General features: G+C 37.9%; 2 protein-coding genes across 4 annotated transcripts in view; one reads left to right on the top strand and one right to left on the bottom strand.

Annotated features, from left to right (window-relative positions):
- The window catches only part of Fancd2 (FA complementation group D2), a 60,292-nt gene extending 52,495 nt beyond the window's left edge, over positions 1 to 7,797 (bottom strand). The window contains exons 1-7 of the mRNA XM_077793459.1: positions 7,721 to 7,797; positions 6,275 to 6,366; positions 3,548 to 3,688; positions 2,778 to 2,845; positions 2,512 to 2,615; positions 1,778 to 1,838; positions 489 to 541 (exon numbers count right to left, since the gene is read on the bottom strand). Coding sequence (XP_077649585.1) covers positions 489 to 541; positions 1,778 to 1,838; positions 2,512 to 2,615; positions 2,778 to 2,845; positions 3,548 to 3,688; positions 6,275 to 6,338 — 491 coding nt within the window. The 5' untranslated portion in view covers positions 6,339 to 6,366; positions 7,721 to 7,797. The remainder of the gene's footprint in view (positions 1 to 488; positions 542 to 1,777; positions 1,839 to 2,511; positions 2,616 to 2,777; positions 2,846 to 3,547; positions 3,689 to 6,274; positions 6,367 to 7,720) is intronic.
- A 150-nt stretch (positions 7,798 to 7,947) lies between these two features.
- Emc3 (ER membrane protein complex subunit 3) lies at positions 7,948 to 25,622 on the top strand. 3 transcript variants are annotated; one of them, XM_077793460.1, is made up of 8 exons: positions 7,948 to 8,285; positions 14,043 to 14,100; positions 14,438 to 14,531; positions 17,254 to 17,358; positions 18,088 to 18,169; positions 19,702 to 19,781; positions 20,541 to 20,623; positions 20,715 to 20,932. In XM_077793460.1, the coding sequence occupies exons 1-8, from the start codon at positions 8,131 to 8,133 to the stop codon at positions 20,910 to 20,912; spliced, it is 855 nt and encodes a 284-aa protein (XP_077649586.1). In that variant the 5' UTR covers positions 7,948 to 8,130; the 3' UTR covers positions 20,913 to 20,932. The 3 variants fall into 3 exon arrangements, with proteins under 3 accessions (XP_077649586.1, XP_077649587.1, XP_026238832.1); XM_077793461.1 differs by lacking the exon at positions 20,715 to 20,932 and adding an exon at positions 25,363 to 25,622 and having other exon boundaries at positions 7,953 to 8,285; XM_026383047.2 differs by lacking the exon at positions 20,715 to 20,932 and adding an exon at positions 25,421 to 25,622 and having other exon boundaries at positions 7,963 to 8,285.
- The last annotated feature ends 375 nt before the right edge of the window (positions 25,623 to 25,997 follow it).

Below are 25,997 nucleotides of genomic sequence, written 5' to 3'. Positions count from 1 at the left end.
GGCTGGGGTTGTAGCTCAGTGGTTGAGCACTTGCCTAGCACATGTGAGGCACTGGGTTAAATCCTTTGCACCGCATAAAAACAAAGAAAATAAAGCTATTATGTCCATCTACAACTAAAAGAAAATTAAAAAAATAAAAAATTAAATGAAATGTAAAAAACTTTTAAAAATATGCAGTACACATACACTATAAAAACAAAAAGGTAAAGAACAATATTCAGAGAATACCTGCCTCCAGTCAATTGGCACTAGGAATAATCCCATGCATGTACATACATATATATTATTTATTTTTAACCAAATTTCTGCTAATTTCTTATGAAGCCAATAATAGATGAAATTTCAAAGAAAGCTACCCCAATAAAAGTTTAGTACTCATGTAAGAACATGGCATCATAATTAACATGGTCTTCAGAGAAAACAATGATGTTCCAGAGAGAAACAACTCTTTCAGGGTGCTAAAAGTATTCCAGAAAAACTTCACTTACGTTTTGAAAAGAAATTCTGGCAACTTTTCAAATAAGATTTTGATAATGGCAGGCTAAAAAAGAAAATGTAGAGCATTACAAGATAGTCTCAAAATACACAACAGAAATATATAATTAGCCAGAATTCTCTCCCACCAGAGCTCTTAATGTCCTCTTAATTATAAGAATGTTCACATAGATACTGAACATAAGCTGCTGAAATACAAAGATATGAATAATCTGTCTTTTGAAATATTAAAAATCAATTGCTAAGACAAAATAATCAGATAATAAAATATGAACAAATATAACTGTTAATCCATGAAATGTAGTCTTTAAAAATTATCGAATATTTTTTCAAGAGAAGAAGACTTCTCTTCAGAGAACAAGAGCTCTTAGACTTAAGGTAAGCATTATATTTAAGATTTCCAGGATAGTAGGGGATAGGAAAGGTAGCAGAATACAACAGACACTAATATGGTATTATGTAAAAATGTGGATGTGTAACCGATGTGATTCTGCAACTTGTATTTGGGATAAAAATGGGAGTTCATAACCCACTTGAATCAAATGTATGAATGATGATATGTCATGAGCTTTGTAATATTTTGAACAACCAAAAAAAAATATATATTAAAACAACAAAAAAGAGGCTAGTATATTTGTACTTGGTATTATAGACTATTTCTAAATATTCTACAAGTATATGTGGTTAGTAATTAGAAGTTTACAGAATCATTAAATTCTTTCTAAATTAAATTCTAAATTAAAAAAAAAAAAGATTTCCAATGAAAACGAAGAGATAAAAGATGGGGAGAAGAAAAATGGTGGATAAGATAAGGAGGGAGACTTTCCACTGTACATTAATTTTATATAATTTGAGATATTTAAAATATACCACTACATAACACTCAATACATTAAAAAAGAAAGGAGGGGGAAGGAAAGGGAAAAATTAAATTATTAAGCAAATAAAAAGCTAATTGGGAAATGATGCAAATGTGAGTGTGACAAAGATTATAAGGTTCTCAGTGCACATAGGATGCAGCCTTCAGAAAGAGGACTTAGATGCTGAGTGAATAAAAGGGACTGCCAGATGAGAGGGACTAATGGGCACAGTTCAGAGATGCAAATAATACCCTAAATAAATAACCCTAACAGACTCAGCTCACCAAAAGAGCTATGATAAGGCTGTTGCAAACTTAAACTCTCCAATTAACCCTACTCTGCCCTGTTCTAGCCACTTATAATTGGGCACATACCACAAATCATATCTATCAAATGTTCACAGAAAAAGTAGTAGAGTCTCACCTGTAATATGTCAATCCCCAGAAGCAGTTTGATGAGGCTCTTAGAGTAAGATGCGCCCATGCTATAAAAGACACATTTGTTTACTATTTTGTTTTCCTTTTTTTAACATTTTTACTATCTTTTCTCCAGAAAACTGGTTAGGTACACAGTCTAAAGATTAAACCCACAATATAATCTTTTTTAGGGAGGTGGGGTACTGGAGATTGAACCCAGCAGTGCCTAACCACTGAACCACAACCCCAGCCCCCTCCCTGTTTTTTTGTAGTCATAGATACACAGAATGCCTTTATTTTACTTGTTTATTTTTATATGGTACTGAGGATCGACAGTGCCTCACATATTTTATTTAGAGAGCATCTTGGTGAGTTGCCTAGGGCCTCACTTAATTGCTGAGGCTGGCTTTGAGCTCATGATCTTCCTGCCTCAGCTTCCCAAGCCACTGGGATTACAGGCATGCGGGTGGCCACTATATAATCTTGTTAGACAAGAAATACAGAACATGATAGAGAGGTAGAGAATTTTAAATTCTATCAACACAGGTAGAAGTAGTCTAGAAAACACTCTAGTGCTTAGCCTTAAAATCACAAATTTAACAATTTTAAGTTTAGGTTTAAACTCTGAGGAAAAACGAGCTACAAATCAAAAGTGAAATTATAAAAAACTGCACCCCCCACACCCAAGCCAGTTACTGTAAGAGACTGAATTTATGGAGGCTGCATGCCTCCTCTCCACACCTGGCTTCCTCATCGTGTAGACGTTCACAAGACAAAAGGCAATTCCTGAAACTGTCATGGTCTTCAATGTAAGATTCCAGGCCATCAACAAATTCTTCTATCACCTTAGTGAGATTTTAAATATAAATGAGAGTAAGACTTTCAGTTTTAACATTTATTGTCAACTAAAAATCATTCTAGCCCACTCAACTATTTGCAAGTGTCTTTAAATTCCTAATTCCAGAGTACTGCTGAAAAAAATAAAAAATACCAGAGAAAATACATACTTTGGGATAGGAAGGATGTTTCCTCAGGGACTGCAATAGCTTCTTTTGGAAAATTATTTGATCCACAGCTATGAGGAAAGAAAGACAACTGGTTACCACGGTCTGTGACAATCTAACAGTTTTCTTCCCAAAAGATCTGAGTCTCTAATCTGATAAAACCACTTAAAATATCTTCAACCTAATTTTGTTTGAACCTTCCTAAACCCGCAGTAAAAATGTAGTTGTTGTTGTTTTAATACAATAACTATTTTATTTATTTTTATGTGATGTCAGGGATCAAACATAGTGCCTCACACATGCTAGGCAAGCGCACTACCACTGAGCCACAACCCCAGCCCCTAGATGTAGTTTTAAAAGAGGATAGTCACTAAGTGTCCTAAAAAAACACCTGCCATAACCTTAGCACAATAGAATAAACTATGCCCTAAAAACAGGGCCTTATATAACTCTATACATTTTTCTCTGAAATTATTCTGACACAGATCTATTTACTTCCTGGATATTAATATATTTTTCACAAGAAAGCATGGAAGAATACTAGCATATAACTTTTTTTTCCCCCTGGAAAAAAAAAAAATTAGAAGTACTTAATGTGCATTAACCAGGACAACAGAATAAAACAATATTCTCTAAAAAGTAATTTCATTCTTATCTCCTGACAGATGATCCACTCATCTTTAATCTTTACTGCCTCTCAATGTAGAAAAATCCATGATTTAATCCTAAGCCCTTTCACTAAGCCCCAAAAATAGATTTAGATAAAATATTACCTAGTTGATTTTGATTCTCTCCAGTTTTAAGAACAAGTCCTGATGTCTTCAGAAGTCTTACAAAGACACTGTCATTTTCTTCAACTTCATTAGAAGCAAAAGATTCCTTTGTCTTTTTGGAAAGTGATTTCTTCCTGGCTCCTGAAAACAGAAAAAATTTTAAAGATTATGACAAAAAAAAAGTAAAACAAAGATTAAGGGGCTGGGATTATGGCTCAGCAGTAAAGTGCTCGCCTAGCATTGGCGGGACCCGGGTTCAATCCTCAGCACCACAAAAAAATAAAGGCATTGTGTTGTGTCCATCTACACCTAAAAATATATATATATTTAAAAAAAAAAGATTAAAACATAAATCCAGGAATAATACCTTTGAGAGGAAATCTGGGGTGTTCCTGAAATATTAAGACTAGAATTGGTGCTACAGTGAAATGAACTATCTCTAACAAATGGTCAGAAATAGTGACTTCCAAATAGAAAAATAAAACAAGCAGCACACAGAATTATATTTACCAGGTTTTAATTTGAAGAAATCAAATTGTATCACTTGAAACAAGAATAAACAGAATGCTTTCCACCCAAAACCTAAAGCAGTCAGTTCTCTCAAGTTATTGTCAAACCACTGTATTGAAATCACTGAGAAGCTTATTAAAATGCATATTCCCAGGCTAAATTCTAGAACTTACTGAGTGAAATCTTGAGAATGGCACCTAGGAGTCTAATTTTTTTTTTTTTTTTTTTAACAAACTCCTCAGGTAGTAATCCTGATGTACACCAAATTTGAGAATCAATGGTGTGTATACAAAAACAGAATGGAGGGGAATAGCATGGATGGTGAAAGGAGACCCTCATCATTATACAAAATACAGATGTGAAATTGGTATCAACATACCTTATATGTAATCAGAGACATGATAAATTATTGTATAATGGTGTATTAAGAATTGTAATGCAAAAATAAATAAATAAAAACCAGAATGGAACAGGTTCTCCTACATCACATCTTCAATACAAAGCACAGATTGGTTTCAACCAATAAAAGGTTTTCAACCAATAAAAAGTAACAAGCCAGGCAAAGTGGTGCACACCTGTAATTCCAGCTATGGGGGTGGGGAGGCTGAGGCACGAGAATCCAAAATTGGAAACCAGTTCTGGCAAATTAGCAAGGCCCTAAGCAATTTAGCAAGACCCTGTCTCAAAATGAAAGAAAAAGGTATGGGGATAGGCCCTGAGTTTAATCCCTCCTATCAAAGAAGGAAAAAAAAAAAAAAAAAAAGCCTTAAACAGAATGAAACAAAGACCACTGTCTACCTTCCTTAAAGAAATTTAGGCTAGGGCTGGGGATGTGGCTCAAGCGGTAGCGGGCTCGCCTGGCATGCGTGCGGCCCGGGTTCGATCCTCAGCACCACATACCAACAAAGATGTTGTGTCCGCCAATAACTAATAAATAAATAAATATTTAAAAAAAAAAAAAAGAAATTTAGGCTAGGCACAGTGGTGCACACCTATAATCCCAGCAGCTCAGGAGGCTGAGACAGGATCACGAGTTCACAGCCAGCCTCAGCAAAAAGCAAGATGCTAAGCAACTCAGTGAGACCCTGTCTTGAAATAAAATACAAAATAGAGCTGGGAATGTGGCTCAGTGGTTGAATGCTGCTGAGTCCAATCCCTGAACCCAAAAGAAAAAAATAAATTTAGGCATAACCAGAAAAGATTCAGTTTGCTCATCACACCAAAAAAACCAAAGTCCCTTCTCATAAATTTAACTCAGAAGTCTCTTCCCTTTTGGAGAACAGTATTTTGAAAGTACAAAATCTTGATTTAGTAACTTCTTATATTATTTTTCTTCAGTTTCAATTTTTTTATCAATTTGTCTGTATTCTACAATTCCTTCACCAACAGATAGAGCCTAAATCAAGCCTTTACTAACAGGGTTTTAGCCTTAAAATTTTATTTCTTAATTCTAAATATTGTCAATAACATTTTCATCAACATCAGTTGTATTTGACCATGAGTCAGACCTAAATTCCTATACCCTAATAAGAAAGAACACTTCAATCAGTTAGAACAACCTTAAATGATTCTTTTTATATTCATTTTTTAGTTGTAGTTGGACACAATACCTTTATTTCACTTATTTATTTTTATGTGGTGCTGAGAATCGAACCCAGGGTTCTACACGTGTAAGGCAGTGCTCTACCGCTGAGCCACAACCCCAGCCTGAGCCACAACTCCAGCCCTTAAATGAGTTTAATAAATGAAAAGAACTTTCAGTCTCTTCTTTTCCAAACTCCTAGGGTCTTTGTCAGTCACATTCTCATTTGGGCAAAGCTCTAAACAATTTCTTTGCCTCTGCTTTCACATACCTTTCCTTTATACATCACTACCATAGCTACCTTAACTTTTTTTTAAGGTAGAAAAGACCAGGCTTTTTAAAAAGATGGGAACTATCTTTTCTTTGTGTCCCAACACAGAGATAATGTACAGAAGTCCACAGATAAGACAAATTCCTCTAATGAATGTAGTCACTGATGCTTAGAGGGGTATGCCTGAAGTTATATGTGGAAACAGAGATAGAACTCTATCCCAGATCTCCTGACACTAGATTCTTTGTGCTGTATCTATTAGGCCTTGATGATGCCTAGCACTTGAAAAGTAAAAATTTTACATATCACTAAATGTCTCATACATTTCCTATAAGAAATAAAGCAATAAATGGCAAATACTTACTGGAGGCATCTTCCATCAGGGTCTCTTTATCCTCAGATTTTGACAGTGTTCTTTTGGAAATCATTGAGTGAAGTTCTCCACACTTAAATAATCTACAAGAGTAAACTTACAAGAGTAAAACGACAGGAAAAAAGTTATCCTGTAGAAGCAAAATTCTGATAAGTCAAAATTACAGTTTAAAAAAATAAATGTTCTTTCCAAAACCAAAAGAATTTTAGTCTTCATACTAATTCTATCACCAGGTGCTCAACACATTTCAACTCCCATATTTGGGCAATTCTTCAAGACTTGTTTTCCTACTTTCCTCTTTCACTAGAACACTACCTAAAAGGAGAAAAATCACAGCTCTTCCTCTGAGATTCAAGACACCTGTCCTTTAACTCATTAATTCAATACAATATAAGAACTGTGCTAGGTGCTGGGGTTACAACTGTGAACAAGATGGACATGAACGCTGCCCAGAGGGAGTTTACAGAATAAAGGCAAATAGTCTTAATACATTTAACTTCAGTTGGGTAAATCCTATAAAAGGAAGTACAGATTACTCTGAGTGAAGGCTTACAATGAAATTTAGTCTAGGTGGAGAAGAAAAGCAGGGACAATTTCCCGGAGAAAGTCCTCCCTACCCCCGAGGGCTAAGGATGGAACCCAAGGGCTTCATGCACTATGCAAGAGCTCTGCCACTGACCTACGCTCCCAGCCCCAGAAAGTCTTTTTTTCTTGTTTTGTTTTGTACCAGGGATTGAATCAAGGGGATTGAGCCACATCCCCAGCCTTTTTTTTTTTTTTTTTTTTGAGGCAAGATCTCGCTAAGTTTCTTTCGGCCTCGCTAAATTGCCAAGGCTGGCTTTGAACGAGTGGTGCTCCTTTTTCAGCCTTCCGACCCGCTTAAATCAGTTATAAATTATCAGTATTTTAGGTGCCCTACCGGGCTTTTTTTTTTAATTAAAGTGGTTTTTATTTAATAATTCATTTATTCCTCACAAAAATCTGTGAGCAATTATAATAGTAATAATAATATAAACTTGTATATTATATTATAAATTATAATAGTAATATAAAAATAATAATACAATTATTATTCCCATAGTCCAGGATTCTAACTCCAGCAGACCGACTCCGGAATCTACATTAACTACCAGTTCTTAACAATGGCTTCCAACAAGGATTAACTCTTATGATGTGTTAATCCTTCTATATTATCCATTACCTCATTTAATACTGTAAAACCATCGTCGGCCATTTTGCAGATAGAAAAACTAAGACAACTAAGGATCTTGCGACTTTAGAGCACACACCCTCAACACGTGCGACACCACCTCGTTTCCAGAAAAGTCTAAAGGAAGAGGGGATGAGGCCAGTCACCAAAACCAGACCATTCGGGTTTGGGGGATGGGAGCGATAGCGTCCCTTCTCATTTCGTCCCTGTAACGACGCTGGAGGTACCTGAGGGAATTACCCCACGATAGGGCGGATGAGGAAGCCAGGTTCCGGGCGCGGAGCCCCAGACTAAAGGCCGGGCTCGGCCTGGACCTAGGGACTAGGCCCCAGTGGCGCGAAGCCTCGAGCGACGCCTACCGCAGATCCACTCAACACGCAGAAGTCGTCACCGCCCCTCACTTTGGACTTTCCCGCCCGGCGCGACGTCGCTCTGACGCTACCGAGGCGCGCCGCTGAATGACGTCAAAATTCCGCGCCGGAAGTCGGCGCCCGGCGGCCCAGCTGGAAACCGTGAGCGGCGGATCAAGACAGTCGCGGAGTCCCGGGCCAGCCAGGTTGAGGAACGTTAGAAGGCCCGGAGGCGAAATCCAAGAGGAACTCGACTCCCTGCGGCTGGCAGTCGGCTTTCAGAAAAGATGGCGGGGCCAGAGCTGTTGCTCGACTCCAACATCCGCCTCTGGGTGGTCCTACCCATCGTTATCATCACTTTCTTCGTAGGCATGATCCGCCACTATGTGTCCATCCTGTTGCAGAGCGACAAGAAACTGACCCAGGAACAAGTCTCCGACAGGTCAGCACCCTTCCCTAACCGGCCGCCTTCACTCCTCGTGACCTTGGGCAAGAAAGTGCAGGAGTTCTGTCAGTTACCTGAGTTCTCGTCGCGCCCCTGCTGGCAGGTGACCTTGGCCGTTACCTGTATTTCACTTTTGTCGTCTCTAAAATGAGAACTATAACAGTGCCTACCTCATAGAACAGACGTGGGGATTAAATTAGGTGACATCTTTAAAGCCTGATCATAGGGCCTGGGACATATTAGTGCTCAAAAAAAAAAAAAAAAAAAACGTTGTTAACATTGTTAGGCTAGTAGCCAACTCTCAGTGGGGTTATCTATGAACTGTCCGATCCCATCCTTTCCTTAGGAAAAGTGCCCCCTGAGTGCCAGGTCTTTTTATTCTTTGATAATATTAGATAATCGCATTTTACTGAATTACTGTAATGATCAGCAGAGATGCTAAGAAACAAAATGCTTTGCAAACTGTAAAAGTGTCATTAGAGATGTGTGAATTTGTAAAGATCATTTTCCCTCCTATAGTGAAGGCAACTTCCTCCCCACACGCTTTCATTTAGTATTTGCAGAAACAAATTTGAGATGGCTCTAGATGGTATCCAGACACATGCCCTTCTATTAAAATAAATAACAATTTTCAGCCAATTGTTATGATTATTTTCAGAGACCATCTTAATCAAGTGATACTCTATCTTTAACCCCTCCTGATTACTTAGGAATCTCTTTAACAAAAAGAGCAAGCATCAGGATCAGAAGTTTCCACAGATGGGCTGGGGCTATGGCTCAGTAGTAGTGCACTTGCCTGGCATGCGTGAAGCACTGGGTTCCATTCTCAGCACCACATATAAATAAATAAAGTAAAGGTCTATCAACAACTAGAAAAAAATTTTTAAAGAGTTTTCCACAGATGACAGTATCTAGGGAAAATTTAATGTTGTTTTGATTTTATTGTATTTATTTTTAAAATTGCTTTGTTTTGTGGCAAGTCATACTGGATTTCCATTTGCTGAAATTTTATAGGAGCTGGGTTGTGGCTCAATGGTAGAGCACTTGCCTGGTATGTGTGAGGCACTGGGTTGGATCCTCAGCACCACATAAAGTAAATTAAAGAAATTGTGTCTACCTATAACTAAAAAACATTTTAATAAATAAATAAGTAGATTAAAGTATTTTGTCCATCTACAACTTAAAATATTTTTTTAAAAAACTAATACAGGCAGAAGAAAAGTTGATATCTAAAAATATTAAGTACATATAGTTTAAGTGCTACTGAAGTATGGGAAACTAATTTATCATTTTCAGTTGTCCTTACCAATTATGCTGACAATAATAATAAGCAAACATTTATTAAATACTTATTCTGTACCATGCACTATGCTAAAGTACTTATTTAAAACGCAGAGCAACTATGAGGTAGGTACTGTTTTCCCATTTTATAGAAACTGAAGCTTAAGGGGGTTCCATGGTCACAGATGATAATATTCAGGACTTTAAGCCAGGTCTTCTGGTTGCCAAGCCTAGGGATCTTTCCATTTTACTACAAATTAGCCACTTGGATTATTTTTTTGTGACATCAATTTCAGAACTGACCTGAGCCATCCTCCTGGAACCAATCTTTAGAAGTCAGTTTACAACCAGATGAGGTAGCTAATACCTTTAATCTCAGCCACTGTGAAGACAGGTGCAGGAAGATTACAAGTTCAAGCACAGCCTGCACAACTTATTGAAACTGTCTCAAAATTTAAAAAAAAAAAAAAAAAAAAAAAAGTTTTTTTACAGGGCTGGCATTGTGGCTCAGTGGTAGAACACTCACCTAGCACATGTGAGGCACTGGATTCAATCCTCAGCACCACATAAAAACAAATAAAATAAAGGTATTGTATACATCTATAACTTAAAAATTTTTTTTTTAATTTTAAGGATTTTGTTCAGCAGTAGAATGCTCCTGAGTTCAATCCCCAATATCCCAATATTAGGAGAGGGAAAAAGTCAGTTTATCACAAAAAGAAATCCTATAGAAAAATGCAGGGTGGAGAGAGCTCAGATAATTAGCATTCAATGATACCTAGAAATTATTCTCATTTTATCCTTACAATAGTTCTGAGTTAGGTAATCCTAAACCCATTTTAATAGTTGAAGAAAAGGAAGCCTGGAGAAATTAAGTAGCATTCCCAGAGTATCCAAAGTTGTAAAATATTGTGCATGTACTTGAACCTAGATTGGTTCACTGATCCTGCTATCATGATTCTTTTTTTTTTTTAACCAGATACTATGATGATTCTTAACCACCATTCCTGCTAGATATTCTGACACAGTTTTCTATCCTGGTTTTTACTATGTCATTTTAGAGCTGTGGTTCTGAATGGTATCAGACCCACAGCTGTTTTTTTTTTTTCCATCTCCAAAATGAAATTCACAGTTGGTACAATCTAAATATGAATTTGTTTGGGTTTGTTTGGTTGATTGGTTGGTTTTGGTTTCATTCTTCTTGTGCTGGGGATTGAATTCAGGCCCTTGCTCATGCTAGACAAGCACTCTACCACTGAACTAATTCTTCAGCCCACAGGGGAATTATTTTTTTAAAGCAACATTATGATCTAGTTGTAATAATCAGGAGAAATAAAAGGAAAGTAATTTGTGGTAATTTATATTTCATAGCAGCTTGGGCACAATTGTTGTATAAGGCATAATGCAGAAGTCATATATATGCACCTCACTAAAAAAGTCACTTTAACTGGGACCAGTTAATAGATGGCTAATATAGATGAATATCACAGAAGGTAGTACTACATTAGTTTCTTAGGTGGTATATTATTTTTCATAAAGTACAATTTCCCATATGTTTATTTATTGCTTAGAAATTTTATAAACATAAAAACTGTGCCCCCCTCATAAAGAAAATGGAATTAGATTCTCAAACCTAATTTTAATATTAATTATAAAACAGTTGAGAGGAAGTAGAGTTGAACCAGCAACTTAGCCAGGCCCTCAACAACTTGGCAAGACCCTGTCTCAAAATTTAAAAATATTAAAAGGGCTGGGGATGTGAATCAGTGGTTAAGCACCCCTGGGTTCAATCCCCTCATACTATAAAACAAAAAAACAAGAATAGGAAACTTCAGTTTTGGGCTGGCGTTGTAGCTCAGTGGTAGTGCGCTCTCCTAGCAAGCTCAAGACCCTGGGTTCAATCCTCAGCACCCCATAAAAACAAATAAAGGTATTGTATCCAACTACAACTAAAAAAATAAATATTAAAAAAAAAACTAAAGTTTTATTCTAAGAAAAGATCTTTCAGTTGCAGATTACCAAAGCTTTATCTTTACAACCAGTAAATGACTTATTTTAGATACTCATCAGAATAAAAACACAAAATTAAAAACTTCTTATAGGATTTATAGACTTTGAAAAATATAGTGATGGATCTCAGCTTTAAATGAGATAATACACACAAAGGACTCAGCTTAAAACCCTCCATTGTTTCACTTTTGCTCTTCATAATTTAGTAAGTAGGATCCACATGGCCTTGTGTAGTCCAGCTTTTGCCCACCTCTCTAGCCTCCTCTTCACCACATAGTACTCTTTTCTCTCCATATGGTCCTCAGAGACATAGTACTTACTCCTGCAACAGGGCCTATGTCCATAACATTCCCTCCAGCATTTTCCCATATAAGATTCCAACCTAATCCTATATTCTCAGCAAGATTTTCTTTCAGACCTTAACTTTCCAGAATGGGGGAATTCTCCATCCATCTCTCTTCCTAGAATATAACAGTCAAATTTCACATTGGCTCGTGTGGTTATTTGATTCATTTCTTTCTCTTCCACCAGACTTTTTTGGTTTTATTTGTTTGTTTGGGGCAGTACTAGGGTTTGAACCCAAGGGTGCACTAGTAGAGAGTTACATCTCCACCCCTTTTTATTTTTGAGACAGGGTCTCACAAGTTGTTGAGGCTGACCTCATTCAAGCCTCCTGCGTTAGCCTCCAGAGCCTCTGGAATTACAGGTGTGCACCACCACACCTGGCATTTCCCACTAGAATTATACCATCATGAGATATTTACATTTGATCGCTGCTGCTCATGTCACCTCACACAGTACCTGAAAATTAGAAATTTAAGAAATATATTTTCATTGAAAGCATAAATTTGTTACTCTACAGAATGTGAATGGTGGATTAAAGAATTGAAGTGAGTTGGCCAAGATATTCAGCTAATAAATGGCAAAAACAGGATTTGAACCCAACTCTAGAGCTTAACTTTTCATTCATTTTTCTACATCCAGTGCTTCTTAAACTGTTGGTGGTAAAGGGCCAGTTTGGGGGCTTTTTTATTTTTAAATTTTATTTCTTTTTAATTAATTGGTTAACTGATAGAAACTAGGGATTGATAGATACTGCCAGGGGCATTTTACCACTGAGCCATATCTCATACAACTGTTTTTTGATTTCTAGTCCAACTGGCTAAAATATTTTGATCACATGCTTGGATGTTTGGTAATATCAAATGATTATGTCTCTAAACTCTTACTCTCTATGTGAATATATGTCTGTATTCACCTTGTCACAGACCAGCATTGATACATAGGCCACACTCTGAGTAACTTTAGCTCCCAAGGAACAGAACGTATTACAGGTCACTTCTGTAGCTTGTGTTTAGTCAACTGTATAATATAACAAGGCCAAAAGGAGGGAAACCAGGGAAAGTTCCACAAGCTTCCAGCATCAGGAAGAGATTGTGGGAAAGATGGGGCTTGAGGAAAGTATTTAGGCTTGATGGGGTAACACCGGCAAAGGAGAGGGGCCATCAAGCACTGCCAACATACAGTGAAGCTGAGATATGTTTAGGGGCACTAACTGCTCACAGCAGGTGGTTTGTACACAGAAGTAAAGAAGGGAAAGTTAAGCACAGTGTTCTTTTCTCTGTTTGCTATTTATATCTTAGTTATATGGACTATTATCTTTAGTGATCAACTGTGCCCTGATAACACCAAATAATTTCATTTATTCATTGTTTATTGAGAACTTATACTTGGAATCCTGAGTGGCATTTCTATTTGTTGTCAATCAGATAATAATCTTCTTGAGACTTCTCGTTTCTTCTTGTCTGTGTCCCCCACAACAATATGCAACCACCCTCCCCCACCCTACACCCACTGCCAGTGCTGGGGATTAAACCCAGTGCCTTGTGCAGGCTAAGCAAGTGCTCTACCACTGAGCTACACCTGATCTTTTCACTTTTTAAAATTTTGAGACAGGGTCTTGCTAAGTTGCCCAAAATGACCTCAAAATTGCATCCCAGATAGCTGGGATTACAAGTGTGCACCACTGGACCTGGCTACCTGTCCTCATTGCTCCGTGCATATTAAGAATTTCTTCCCTTCTTTTATCTTATGCCCTTCCCCTCCTCCAGCCCCCACATCTTCTGAACAACATCCAACTGCTACTCTTTTCCCTCAGAAAAAGTTCCTTCTTGGCTCATTATAAATTAAAAAAAAAAAAAAAAAAAACTGAGTGTGATATCCCAAATATGCCTGACTTAGAAATCTGTGTACAGAACCACAGTCACTTGTGAAGACTGCTCTTTTGAAAACCTGAATGTAAGGTTAACTATGTCATGCTGGTTTTTAGGATACTTGAATGTTCCACATGTACCTGTTGCCAAATAGGTCCTCTCGTGTTTAGACAGATCTTCTACTTTATACTCTCATTTTCTTCTAGTGTTTCACTTTTAAAAATCTCATTGTCTTGGTCATGTTTTTCAGCCAAGTCCTAATTCGAAGCAGAGTCCTCAGGGAAAATGGAAAATACATTCCCAAACAGGTACTTACTTATCTTTTATTAAAAAGCTCCACCATTGACTGTGGAGAGCAGTAGATAATCTGAATGTTTTATAAGGGGACTCTTTGGGGAGAACTGGAGATTGGCCACTCAGTAATTAAGCTGTGGCCCAGTGGTGTTTGTGTCACTGTGACCTCACTCTTAGGAAATTGTTTTTAAATGTGACTCAGCTAAAGTGTCAGGTCGCCTGCCAAGTAGGATGCCAGCTCTGAGGGCAATAGCATATTCCAAGGCCCTTCTGACCAAATCTCTGGGGAGTCACTTGACAACTTGCCATGTCACAGTTCTTCGATTTAAAAAGCGTTTTCTTTCCTACTAGTCTTTCTTGACACGAAAATATTACTTCAACAACCCAGAGGATGGATTTTTCAAAAAAACTAAAAGAAAGGTAGTGCCACCTTCTCCTATGACCGGTATGTTTATTCCTTTTCTCTTGTTTAAAAAAAAAAAAAAAGAAAAGTTTACATGGGGTACTGAGTGAGAGGGGGTGGAGGGAAGGCAGGGCAGATGTAGTTTTATTTAAATAAATTATAGGAACTAATAATGTAAGTGACCTTAGAAATCATCTAATATAGATCTAATATAGTGGAGTTTTCTTTTTCAAATAAATCTCCTGGGAACCCAGTTTATAAAGCAAATTTTAAAAAGCTGATCAAGTGGGGAAGCCAACACTGTTGTCCCTAGGTCTCTCCTCATTGCTAGTTCTCAAGACCCATGACTCTGTGGAGCACAGTTGAGATTGCTTTCCAGTCCCAGCTCCCACCCACTGCCTAGATCCTATTGCTGACAGATGGCTACCCAGCTTCTGCCTAAATGAGGAGGAGCTGACTCCCTCCCAGTAGCAACCAGTTCTTGGTCAGACCTGATTGCTTAGTCCATCCTACAATGTCTGCTCCAACAGATATCTGACTTCCACTAACTTCTGCCTTATGAAAAATACAACGTAAAGTAAAACCATATAATTTATTTTTCTTTGCTGACTATTTTCTCACTTTAGTATTCATTTCTTGAGATAACTAGTTCTTTTAACCCATGAATAAGGTATTAGAATTAACACAATTTAGGAAAAAACTTCCAAGCCACAAAAGTATATATGAAAATATACTTGATTTCTCTAATAATCCACAGAAGACAAATAAAAATAAGATGCTACCAGGCACAGTGGTGCACACCTATAATCCTAGCTACTTGGAAGGCTGAGGCAGCCTGATCACAAGGTCAGCCTGGATAACTTAAGGAGACTGTGTCTTGAAATTTAAAAAAAAAAAAAAAATTTAAAAAAGGGTTCGGAGTATGGCTCAATGGTTGAGTGCTTGCCTAGCATGAGTGGGGCCCTGGGTTTAGCCCAAGTACTACAAACAAAACAAAACAAGATATCCTTTTATAAACCATTAAATTGACAAAGATTAAAAGATTGACCAAAGTCACTATGGTCAAGGTCGAGGGAAATTAGGCCCTCTCATCACTGGTGAGAGTATCAAATGGTGGAGCCTCCTTGAAGGATAGCCTGACGGTTTATGTCTTTTTGTTGTTTTTGTTTTGTTTTGGGGGGAGTGGCATTGCTGCACATTGAACCTAGGGTCTTGCACCTGCTACACAAGCACTCTACCACCGAGCTATACTCCAAGCCTCTAATCTTTTTTATTATTTTGTACTAAAAATTGAACCCAGGGGTGCTCTACCACAGGCCTACATCCCAGCCCTTTTTATTTTTTGAGACAGGATCCTACTAAGATGCCCAGGCTGCCCTCAAACCTGTTATCCTCCTGCCTCAGCCTACCAAGTCTTTGGGATTACAAATATACACCACCACACCCTGCCACAAAGTCCTAACATCTGTCAATTTTAAATATATGAACCCCTTGATCCAGAAATTTTTTAAAGAATTTATCTTACAGAAATACTTACATAGTCTGCGGCAGTGGCTCATGCCTGTAATCCCAGCAGCTCAGGAAGCTGAGACAGGAGAATCTCGAGTTCAAAGCCAGCCTTAGCAACTGTGGGGCACTAAGCAACTCAGAGAGACCCTGTCTCTAAATAAAATACAAAATAGGGCTGAGGATGTGGCTCAGTAGCCAAGTGCCCCTGAGTTCAATCCCCGATACCCTCCCCCCCCCAAAGAAAAAGAAAAGAAATACTTACATAAACGTCCAAGTATGTACAAGATGGTGTTGGCAGCATTGTTTAGTCTCAAAAAAATTGGAAACAACCTCTAGGTCTATCAAAAAATAAATGGTGCAACCATATAGTAGAATCTGCCTAAACACTGAAAATATTGGGGGATAGATATTATCCCCATGAGAAATCCCTTTCACAAAATTATTCATTTTAAAAGATGAAGAAGCACAAGTCAGGCATGGTGGCAGATGCCTGTAATTCTAGCTACTTGGGAGACTGAGGCAGGATTGCAAGTTCAAGGCCACCCTGAGCAACTTAGTAAGACCCTGTTTCAAAGATAAAAAATGAAAAGGGGTAGGGATGTAGCTTAGTGGTAGAGCACCTCTGAGTTCAATCCCCAATGCCAAATTAAAAAAAAAAAAAAGTGGGGGGGATGATTAAGAAGCAGAATAGTATGGTGGAATGAGAAATTGTGCTCCATTTGTGTACAGTGTGTTAAAATGCATTTCGTTGTTATGTACAACTAATTAGAACAAATTTTTAAAAATTAAAAGAAGCAGAATATATGTAATATATACATATATGTATATAAAATATATACATATATATAGTATGTGTGTGTGAATTGAAAGATGAAAGATATGCCACGAATAGTTGAAAGTGTTTAGAGAGTGGACTGAGAGGAACCATCCTTATCGTACATTTCTGTTATTTGCATTTTTTAGCAATGAACACGTCTTACTCAAATCATTAAATATATTAAAAATTTACAAGAGAGCTGGGGATATAGCTCAGTTGGTAGAGTGCCTTGCATGCATAAGGCCCTGTGCACCAAAAAATAATAATTTACAAGAGGGCTGGGGAAATAGCTCCGTTGGTTGAGTGCTTGCCTTGCGTGCATAAGGCCCTGGGTTCAATCCCCAGCACCACAAAAAAAAAAAAAAAAAAATTACAGAAAATGAGATGGTCTTTGCCAACAGAGGTAAAACCTAGTGGTCTCTTGTGCTTTTATTTTAGATCCCACTATGCTCACAGACATGATGAAAGGGAATGTCACCAATGTCCTCCCTATGATTCTTATTGGTGGATGGATCAACATGACATTTTCAGGCTTTGTTACAAGTAAGTTACAGACCCTGCAGACTTCATGTTTACATCATTGTGTTCTTTTTCCTGTCCTTGTTCAGAGAAATTCAAGTGTTACTGAGACCCTAACATCACAGATCTTATGTTTTCTTATGGAAACCAAGAACATTCTTTGAAAAACAACAAAAAATTAATCTGCTGTGATGTTATGGCAACCCTGTTCCAAACCAATCCTAAGTTCATATGTGGTTGCTTTTTTACTAATAGAGATTCAAATGAGTGACCTGCTAGTTGACCTCCACAACTGATAGGTATTCTAGTTAATAGGATAGAAAGAAGCCTATTTCTATTTTTTACTTCATTTACTAGGTGTTGGGGTAAGTTTTCTGTTTTATTTGATTTGGTTTTAATCAGTGTGGCTTCTTAGTGATGTAGGTCTTTGTGTGTACCTGTTCCACTCGGGGTTTAATGGATCAATATAAATTTCTTCTGAATTTTAAGTCACAGCTCAGTTTGAGTTCTTGCTTCTTCAGCCACCTAGAAAGTGGTATTATTCAAGAAAACTAGAGCACAGCAACATCTTGACTATTTTTTTCCTTCTGAAATTGCCACTGATTTCCTTGTGGAAATCATTTTCCAAAAGCTGTGTGGCTCAGAGTTCTCACCTCCTTAGGGAAAGAATATGTGCTGTGCATTCACACTTCGACTGCTCTAAAAATAAAAACAGCTTGGAGTGGTTGTGAACTTTCTCTTTCTTCTCTGCAGCCAAGGTGCCATTTCCACTGACCCTTCGTTTTAAGCCTATGCTACAGCAAGGAATCGAGCTACTCACATTAGATGCATCCTGGTAAGAACTTTCTTTTATCTAATAAAAACTCGAACCAAAAATCTAAAACCAGTATCTCTTAAAGATCAAATTTGCATATTTCACTGGGAATAGGTTTTTTTTTTTTTTTTTAATTTTGCATTTTGTCCCATTAAAACGCCACTCAAAATGTCCCTGCTGGATTATAGCCGTTTTTACATAAGCCTTGCAAAAGAAGAGAACATGTCAGTCTCTTTTCATAGGGCTTAGGAATACAAGGGTGGATGTGTTTACCCCCTTAAAAACTGAAAGGTTAAGCAAAGAACTCTGGTTAGGCCAATCTTTTAGTAGTGCCCTTGGAGCTTATGAGTGGATGTTTGTATTAGTTTTCTGTTACCATAACAAATACCCAAGATAATCAGCTTATTATGAAGAAAGATTTATTTTGGCTCATAGTTTTGGAGGTTTTGGTCCATGAACAATTGGCCCCATTTCTTTGGTCTTGTAGTGAAGCAAATCATGGAACAAAACACTCACCTTGTAGTCAGGTCCTGAAAGAGAAAAGAGGAAGAACACCCCCGGTCCTGTTTGAGGACACACTCCCAATGACTTAAGACTTCCCACTAAGCCCCAAAATGTTCCATCACTTTCCATTAACACCATGGGCTTCTGCAAAAACCAGTTAAGAAGAGGAGGATGGACCATGGGGGTCACCAGCAGTGATTGGATTCACTGGGTTTGAGCAGAGGCATCTCTGGTTATGTGGGAGGGGTGGAGCAGACCAGATGCTGATAGTGTCTTGGGTCTGCAGAGCTCTAGTATAGAAGAAAAGCTGTACTTCATATGAGCAGCATGATTCTACTAAACTCTGATCTTCCACTCTCATTTGGGCTAAGCAATAGATCCATAGGTTAAAGAAAAGCTTATTTATCTTTTCTAAGCTTCTGAGCAGGTATGTGTCTGATACTGTCAAGGACAGAGGGGAAACTATAGCCTGAGTGAAGAATTACCATTGCAAATAGATTAGCAATATTGCACACAGAGAGATCATTTACTTACCTGCAACCTGATGGAGTGACCAGAATAGACTCCTGTGACCCAAGCATTGGAATGAAGTACAGAACCTTTCCATTTATCTATCATTTTTTCATATTCCCTTTAGTTTTATCATATGCAAATTATTTTTCAGTGGCAAGGTGGGAAACTTAAGATAAAGGAAGCCTTGGTGATAAAATTCAAACTTGGAATGCTTTCCCAGTTGCTGTCATCCTCAGCTTTGAAAGCCACCTCTAATCCTTCCTAAGTGTAGAACACATGAACACACCAACACTTGTGATTTTTTTCTAAAGAATGGAATACCAAACAGGAGGACTCTTTCACTTTTTATTTAATATACTTCTATATTGGTCAGACTGTCTTAATACCTATATTTCTTCTCTGGTTGTGCTTTGGCTGCATATAGCCTATCCTGGGTGATTTCCTTACATATGCTGAACAACTTTGCCTGATACAAACGTGTAAACTTCATTAATCCTGAAATTAATTAAACTTCATTAATACCTTTGCTTTGCTAGGGTGAGTTCTGCATCCTGGTACTTTCTCAATGTATTTGGGCTTCGGAGCATATACTCTCTGATTCTGGGCCAAGATAATGGTAAGAAGCACATCAGGTTCAATAAGCAAAAACTTCAATAGATGACTCATCCATGCTAGAGCAAGAAAAATATAGGTTATACTGTTCATTAGCACATTCAAATATGGTGCTTCATTCCTTAAGTTTATTCAATATTCTGAAAGCATATTCAAAATTCCTAGGCCCAAACTGAAGATCTGATTTTCTCTGGCAATCACTGGGACATCATTTGGTTTCCCCAAGTCTGACACCCCTGGGGAATCCAGCACCAGTGATGAAGACCGTTAATCTGAAGACTAAAGAAGGCCTGAATGGCTCAGTTAGCTCACTGACTAGAGGCCTTGCCGGTACTAATTCTGGTTCTCATATAATGATGGGGATGTCTGACAAGTTATTTAACTGCTCTGATCCTGTCTTTTTTGCTGTCTTGTAAATAGGGATCTTGGGAGTTAACTACAGGGTGATTAGGAATAGATAAGGAAGAATGCACAAAGCAGTTGGCAAAGAATCTGGCATATAGTAGTTGCTCATTATCTGGTAGCTGTTGTTATTGAAGTCTGAAATAAACTTTGGAGCTTCCTTTAGTTCCCTTCTGTTTTCCAGCTCTTGTCATCCCCATTTTTCAGGAGAGGTAAAGTGACTTGCTTGGCATCACACAGCCAGTGGGTGACAGGGCCAGTTGTCTAGTTCTCGAACCCACCGCTAGGCAGCTTAAATGCGGTGCAGTGCAGGGGTGCCTGCTGAGCCTCAGCACTCACATTGGCATGTCTTACACTGCAGCCGCTGACCAATCACGAATGATGCAGGAGCAGATGACCGGAGCAGCCATGGCCATGCCTGCAGACACCAACAAAGCTTTCAAGGTAAGCTTCATTGTCTTCCAGAGCTTTATTGAGGCTCTGAATGGTTCCCAGAACCAGCAGTGCTCTCTTACTCAGTTTCACTTTTTTACAGTTTCAGTTACCACGGTCAACTGCATCCAAAAATATTCAGTGGAAAATTCCAAAAATAAACAGGTCACAGTCTTCAAACTGCACTGTTCTGAGTAGTGTCATGAAATCTTGCTCTGTCCTCTTCCATCCTACCCAGGACACAAGTCATTCTTTTGTCCAGTGCATCCACATCACACACAACCCACCTCATGGAAGATGAGAGATCATATTCACATCTTCTATTACAGCATATTCTTGTGATTGGTCTATTTTTGTTACTAGGTATTCAGGTTAAATCTCTTGCTGTGCCTAATTTGTAAATTAAACTTAATCAGAGGTTATGTATGTATAGGGAGAATAGTATATGTAGATTTAGTACTGCTTTGCAGTGGTGGGAATCCACTCACTGGTGGACTTGGAACATAGATCATCTGGGGATAAGGGGGGATTATTATACTTTAAAAATAAATTCTCAAAAAACAAAAGGAGAAAAGAAGAAACAAAATTAAAAAATAAAAATGAATTCTCAATCCAAGCACAGTGTCCCATACCTATAGTCCCAGTACTCAGAAGGCTGAGGCAGGAGGATTGCTTGAGCCCAAGAAATCAAGGCCAGCCTGGGCAACATAGTGAGACCCACTCTCCCACCCCATATCAAACAACAAGAAAAGCTCTGCAGTAAATGTAGTGTGGTTTCATGTTTGAATTTAGAGTAGGAAAAATAAAGTTTATGTGTGTTTTGTTCCTGAGACAGAATCGTCTGTTAAGTAAATTGGAGATTCTTGGCACTTTCACTGGTATTAAATGATCACCCAAATTTAATCCACACTGTAAATGAGGCTATAAAACAGTCCTTTCAAAGGCCCCAGGTAACATATGGGATACTTTAAACTTTCTTGAACCTGGCAGACATCAGGTATAAATTGCATTAAAAATAAATAAATACATAGGGAAAAAGGATGTAGCTCTGTGGTAGAACATGTTTAGCATTCAAATGGCCCTGGTTTCCATCCCCAGCATCATAAGTCATTCATTCACTGCATCCATAAAGTGTCAGTACTTTAAAGCCTTTTCATTAAAGGATTCTGGAATTTGTAAAATCCTATATAAAATCCTATATAACCTCACTAATTTTCCATGATAAAAACTAAAAATACCCTACTTTCAGTCCCTAGCACTGCAAAAAAAAAAAAAAAAAAAAAAGCTAAAAATAAAAGGAAACTCTTACCCTGATGAAGGTCATCTATTTAAAAAAAACAACAACAACAACAACCCTACAGCTACTATCATACTTAATGGTGAAAGATTGGAAGCTTTTCTCCCAAGATCAAGAACAAGACAAGGATATCTGCAACTTCTGTTACCACTTCTATTCAACATTGTACTGGATGTTCTAGCCAGGACAGCTGGGCATGGGAGAAATAAATCAGGCAGTAACACTACCTCTCTTTACAGATGAAATCCACACACACCCACAAATAACCATCAGAGCTGAAAAACGAGTTTGGCAGTTTTAGGATACAAGATCAATATACAGGGCTGGGGCTGTAGCTCAGTGGCAGAGCACTTGCCCAGCATTTGTGAGGCACTGGGTTCAATCCTCAGCACTACAACTATATTAAAAAAAAATTAATGCATTAAAAAAAATCAGTATAGGGCTGGGGATGTGGCTCAAGTGGTAGCGCGCTTGCCTGGTATGCGTGCGGCCCGGGTTCAATCCTCAGCACCACATACAAACAAAGATGTTGTGTCTGCCGAAAACTAAAAATAATATTTAAGATATTCTCTCTCTCTCTCTCTCTCTCCTAAAAAAAATTTTTAAAAAATCAGTATATGCAAACTAGATGTAATCAGGTGCATTGTAATAAGGTAGCAAGATCATGAGGTTGAGACCAGCCTGGGCAATTTAGTTAGACTCTTGTCTCTAAATGAAAAAAGAAAAAAATTAACTGGACTTCAACACATTGGTAACAAAGAATCTGAAAATGAAATTAAGAAAAAAAATTCCACTTATGTATAATAATTTCAAAAAGAGGAATAAGTCCAACAAAAGAAATGTAAGATTTATACCTGAAAATTCCAGAAACATTGCCAAAAGAAATTAAAGATCTAAATTAGAATGAATAGACATTTATATTTATAGATAAGAACATCATGTTAAGATGGAAGTAGTCCCTGCATTGACCTACAGATTCAGCACAATCCCTATCAAAATCTACCTCCCTTTTTTACAGAAACCAGCTGATTGTGAAGATCACAGGAAAATATAAGACACCCAAAATTGCCTAAAACTGAAAGAAAACAAATTAGAGGACTTTATACTTCCTGATTCAAAAACCTACAAAGACAGTAATCAAAACTCTGAAGTAATGGCAAAATGACAGGCACATAGATTAATGCAATAGAATTGAGAGTTCTGAAATAAATGCATAGCTATGATTTAATAAATTTATGATCATTTGATACTAACATATAATTGTTGATTTTTAGCCACAATGCCAGACAATTCTGTGAAGGAAAGAATAGTCTTTTGAACAAATGGTGCTAGGAAAATGATTTCTACATAAAAAAGAATGAAGATGGAAGCATGCTTCACAGTATACACAAAAATTAAGTCAAAATGGGTCAGAGACCCAAATATTGTATGATTCTGCTCACATGAAATATGTGGAATAGGAAAATCCATAGAGATAAAAAGTGGGTTAGCAGTTACCAGATTCTGGGAAGAGGGGACAGTGGGGCTTATTGCCTACTGGGAACAGAGCTTCTATTCAGAGGATGAAAAGTTTTTGGAAATAGATACTGGAGATGGTTATAAAACACCGTGAATGTGATTGATGGCTAAAAGTGGCAGGCTTGATGTTGTACATATTAATAAGATGCTGTCTCAAAATTTTTAAAACTTTAAAAAGGGGTGAGGATGTTGGTAGAATTCAGTGGTAGAGCACCCCCCAGTACCACAAAAAAATAAAAATAAAACATGGGCTTAAATCTTTGTGACCTTAGACTAGGCACTGATTTCTTAGATAAAATATACTTTCTAAAAATAAAAAGGACTGGAATATAGCTCTCATGCTCGCTCGCGCTCTCTCGCGCTCTCTCTCTCTCTCTCTCTCTCTCTCCTCTTACCACCCCCACTCTTCTCTCACACACACACATAATTTGTTTTCTTTTTTCTCTCTTACCCTGTTTTCTTTCTTTTCTCTCTCTCTCTCTCTCTCTCTCTCTCTCTCTCTCTCTCTCTCTCTCTCTCTCTCTCTTCCTTCCCTGTTAATCAGATGCCACTGCAGTAAAGATCTCTTGGTTGCCCTGAAAAAGAAAAAAAGGGCTGGAGTATAGCTCAGTGGTAGAAACCTTGCCTAGCATGTGTGAGGGTCTGAGTTCCATCCCCAGTACTGCAAAAATAATTACTGAGATTCTGCTTCACACCCACTCAGGTGGTTGCAGTCAAAAAGATGGATAATAACAAATGGTTAGGGTGTGGAGAAATTGGAACCCTCCCACATTGCTAGTGCAGCCACTTTAGAAAGCAAACAGATAATCCAAATATGCTCATCAACTGATGAATGGGTAAACAAAATGAGATATTTTTGGAGTATATATACACTGTCTATATGATGGAATATTTTTCAGCTATAAAACGAATGAGGTGCTGAAACAGTACAACAGGAATAAACCCTGAAAACATGCTTAGTAAAAGGAAACAATAAGGACAGGCCATGTTGTCTCCAGAATAAGTGAACTGGAAGATACAGGAAATAATGTGGTTGTTGCTAGGGATTGAAGGAAGTGAGTAATAGGGATTGGCCTGCATTTAGAGTGGGGTTTCTTTCTGTGGTGATAAAAGTGTTTTACAACTACAGTGTACCAATAGAAAATGTGGAGGTAAAAAAAGAGAAAGAAAAAAAACCTACCCATGCACTAACATTTGTATTGCTAACATTGTATTAAAATTTCATGAAGGGGGCTGGGGTTACAGCTCAGCGGTAGTCATCTCGCATGTGCAAGGCCCTGAGTTCGATCCTCAGCACCACATAAAAAATAAATAAAATAAAGATATTGTGTCCATCTACAACTAAAAAAATACATATTTTAAAAAATTCATGAATCATTTTTTAAAACTCACTAAGGCAAAAGTATGTATTCTAACAAGTAGAATATAAGAAACAAATGTTTTGCTCAATATTAATAGCTTCCGTGCAAGTAAATATAATTATATTCCAAAGCAGTTTTATGATTCATAGTATCATTCTTTCTTCCATTGTTGAAGTTGGTAGCAAATTACTAGATTTCCACAAACCATAATGAAATGTCATGTATTTGTACATAAGGTTAGAGGAAATGTTTTTTAAACCCCTTAATGATATTCCCTCCAGGATGGCAAGGACTCAGAATCACAAAGCACTAAACTATTGTGTATTCCTCAAGGATAGTGCAGGGCATATACTAGGTGCTTAGTGACCATGAGCTTTAGGGGTAATGCACTTTTTTGAGTCATAGGCACTAAATTTAATCTCAGCTGCATCAGTTACTGATACCAGTGACTCTGAACAAATTGTGACCCTTCTTAGCCTGAGTCTTCTAATCTAAATAGAGGTGGTGGGAGAGGGCAGTAGCTCTACCTCACAGTGAATAGCTCAGCCGGCTTCTGGTAGAATCCTCCATGTCAGCCAGAGCTGTCAGTAACAAGCCCCTCTCTCCCTGCCCTGTTCTTCTCTTCCTTTACAGACAGAATGGGAAGCTCTGGAGCTGACGGATCACCAGTGGGCACTAGATGATGTAGAAGAGGAGCTCATGGCCAAAGACCTCCACTTTGAAGGCATGTTCAAAAAGGAATTACAGACATCTATTTTTTGAAGACCGAACCAGGATTAGCTGTGTCAGGAGCGAAGAGTAGCATTTAACCTTGTAACTTTCGTTGGAGCTGGAGCCTCTGAGAATAAAAAGGAGGGTGCAAGGGCTGGCGGGCGTGCAGCAAGGCTCGTTCTTGTCTGAGCTGGGTTCCCCTGACGTTGGAAACTAGAGGAAAGAGGAGGAGTATGCCAGCGATTCACGATTTAAAAAAGTGTTTTAAAGTTTCCTTCTGGTGACTCTAGTAGTGACAGTCAGAGAAAGGGGAAAACTCAAGCTACTGATAATATATAAAAACTTAGCAAAAATTCCGTCTTTCGAAGAAGCATTGTCAATTATAACTAGTTATTATGTTCAGTCAGCCTGACTTCTAACCACAGTGAACTCCTGTTTTCTTGGGATCCAAGCACCTTCCCCTCTGCATTTTACCTTTAATTTTTTGGTTAGTATTTTT

The sequence above is a fragment of the Urocitellus parryii genome, chromosome 16 (assembly GCF_045843805.1).
Source record: "Urocitellus parryii isolate mUroPar1 chromosome 16, mUroPar1.hap1, whole genome shotgun sequence".
In the NCBI taxonomy this organism is placed as follows: Eukaryota; Metazoa; Chordata; class Mammalia; order Rodentia; family Sciuridae; genus Urocitellus; species Urocitellus parryii.
This window is presented reverse-complemented; position numbering and strand designations above follow the sequence as displayed.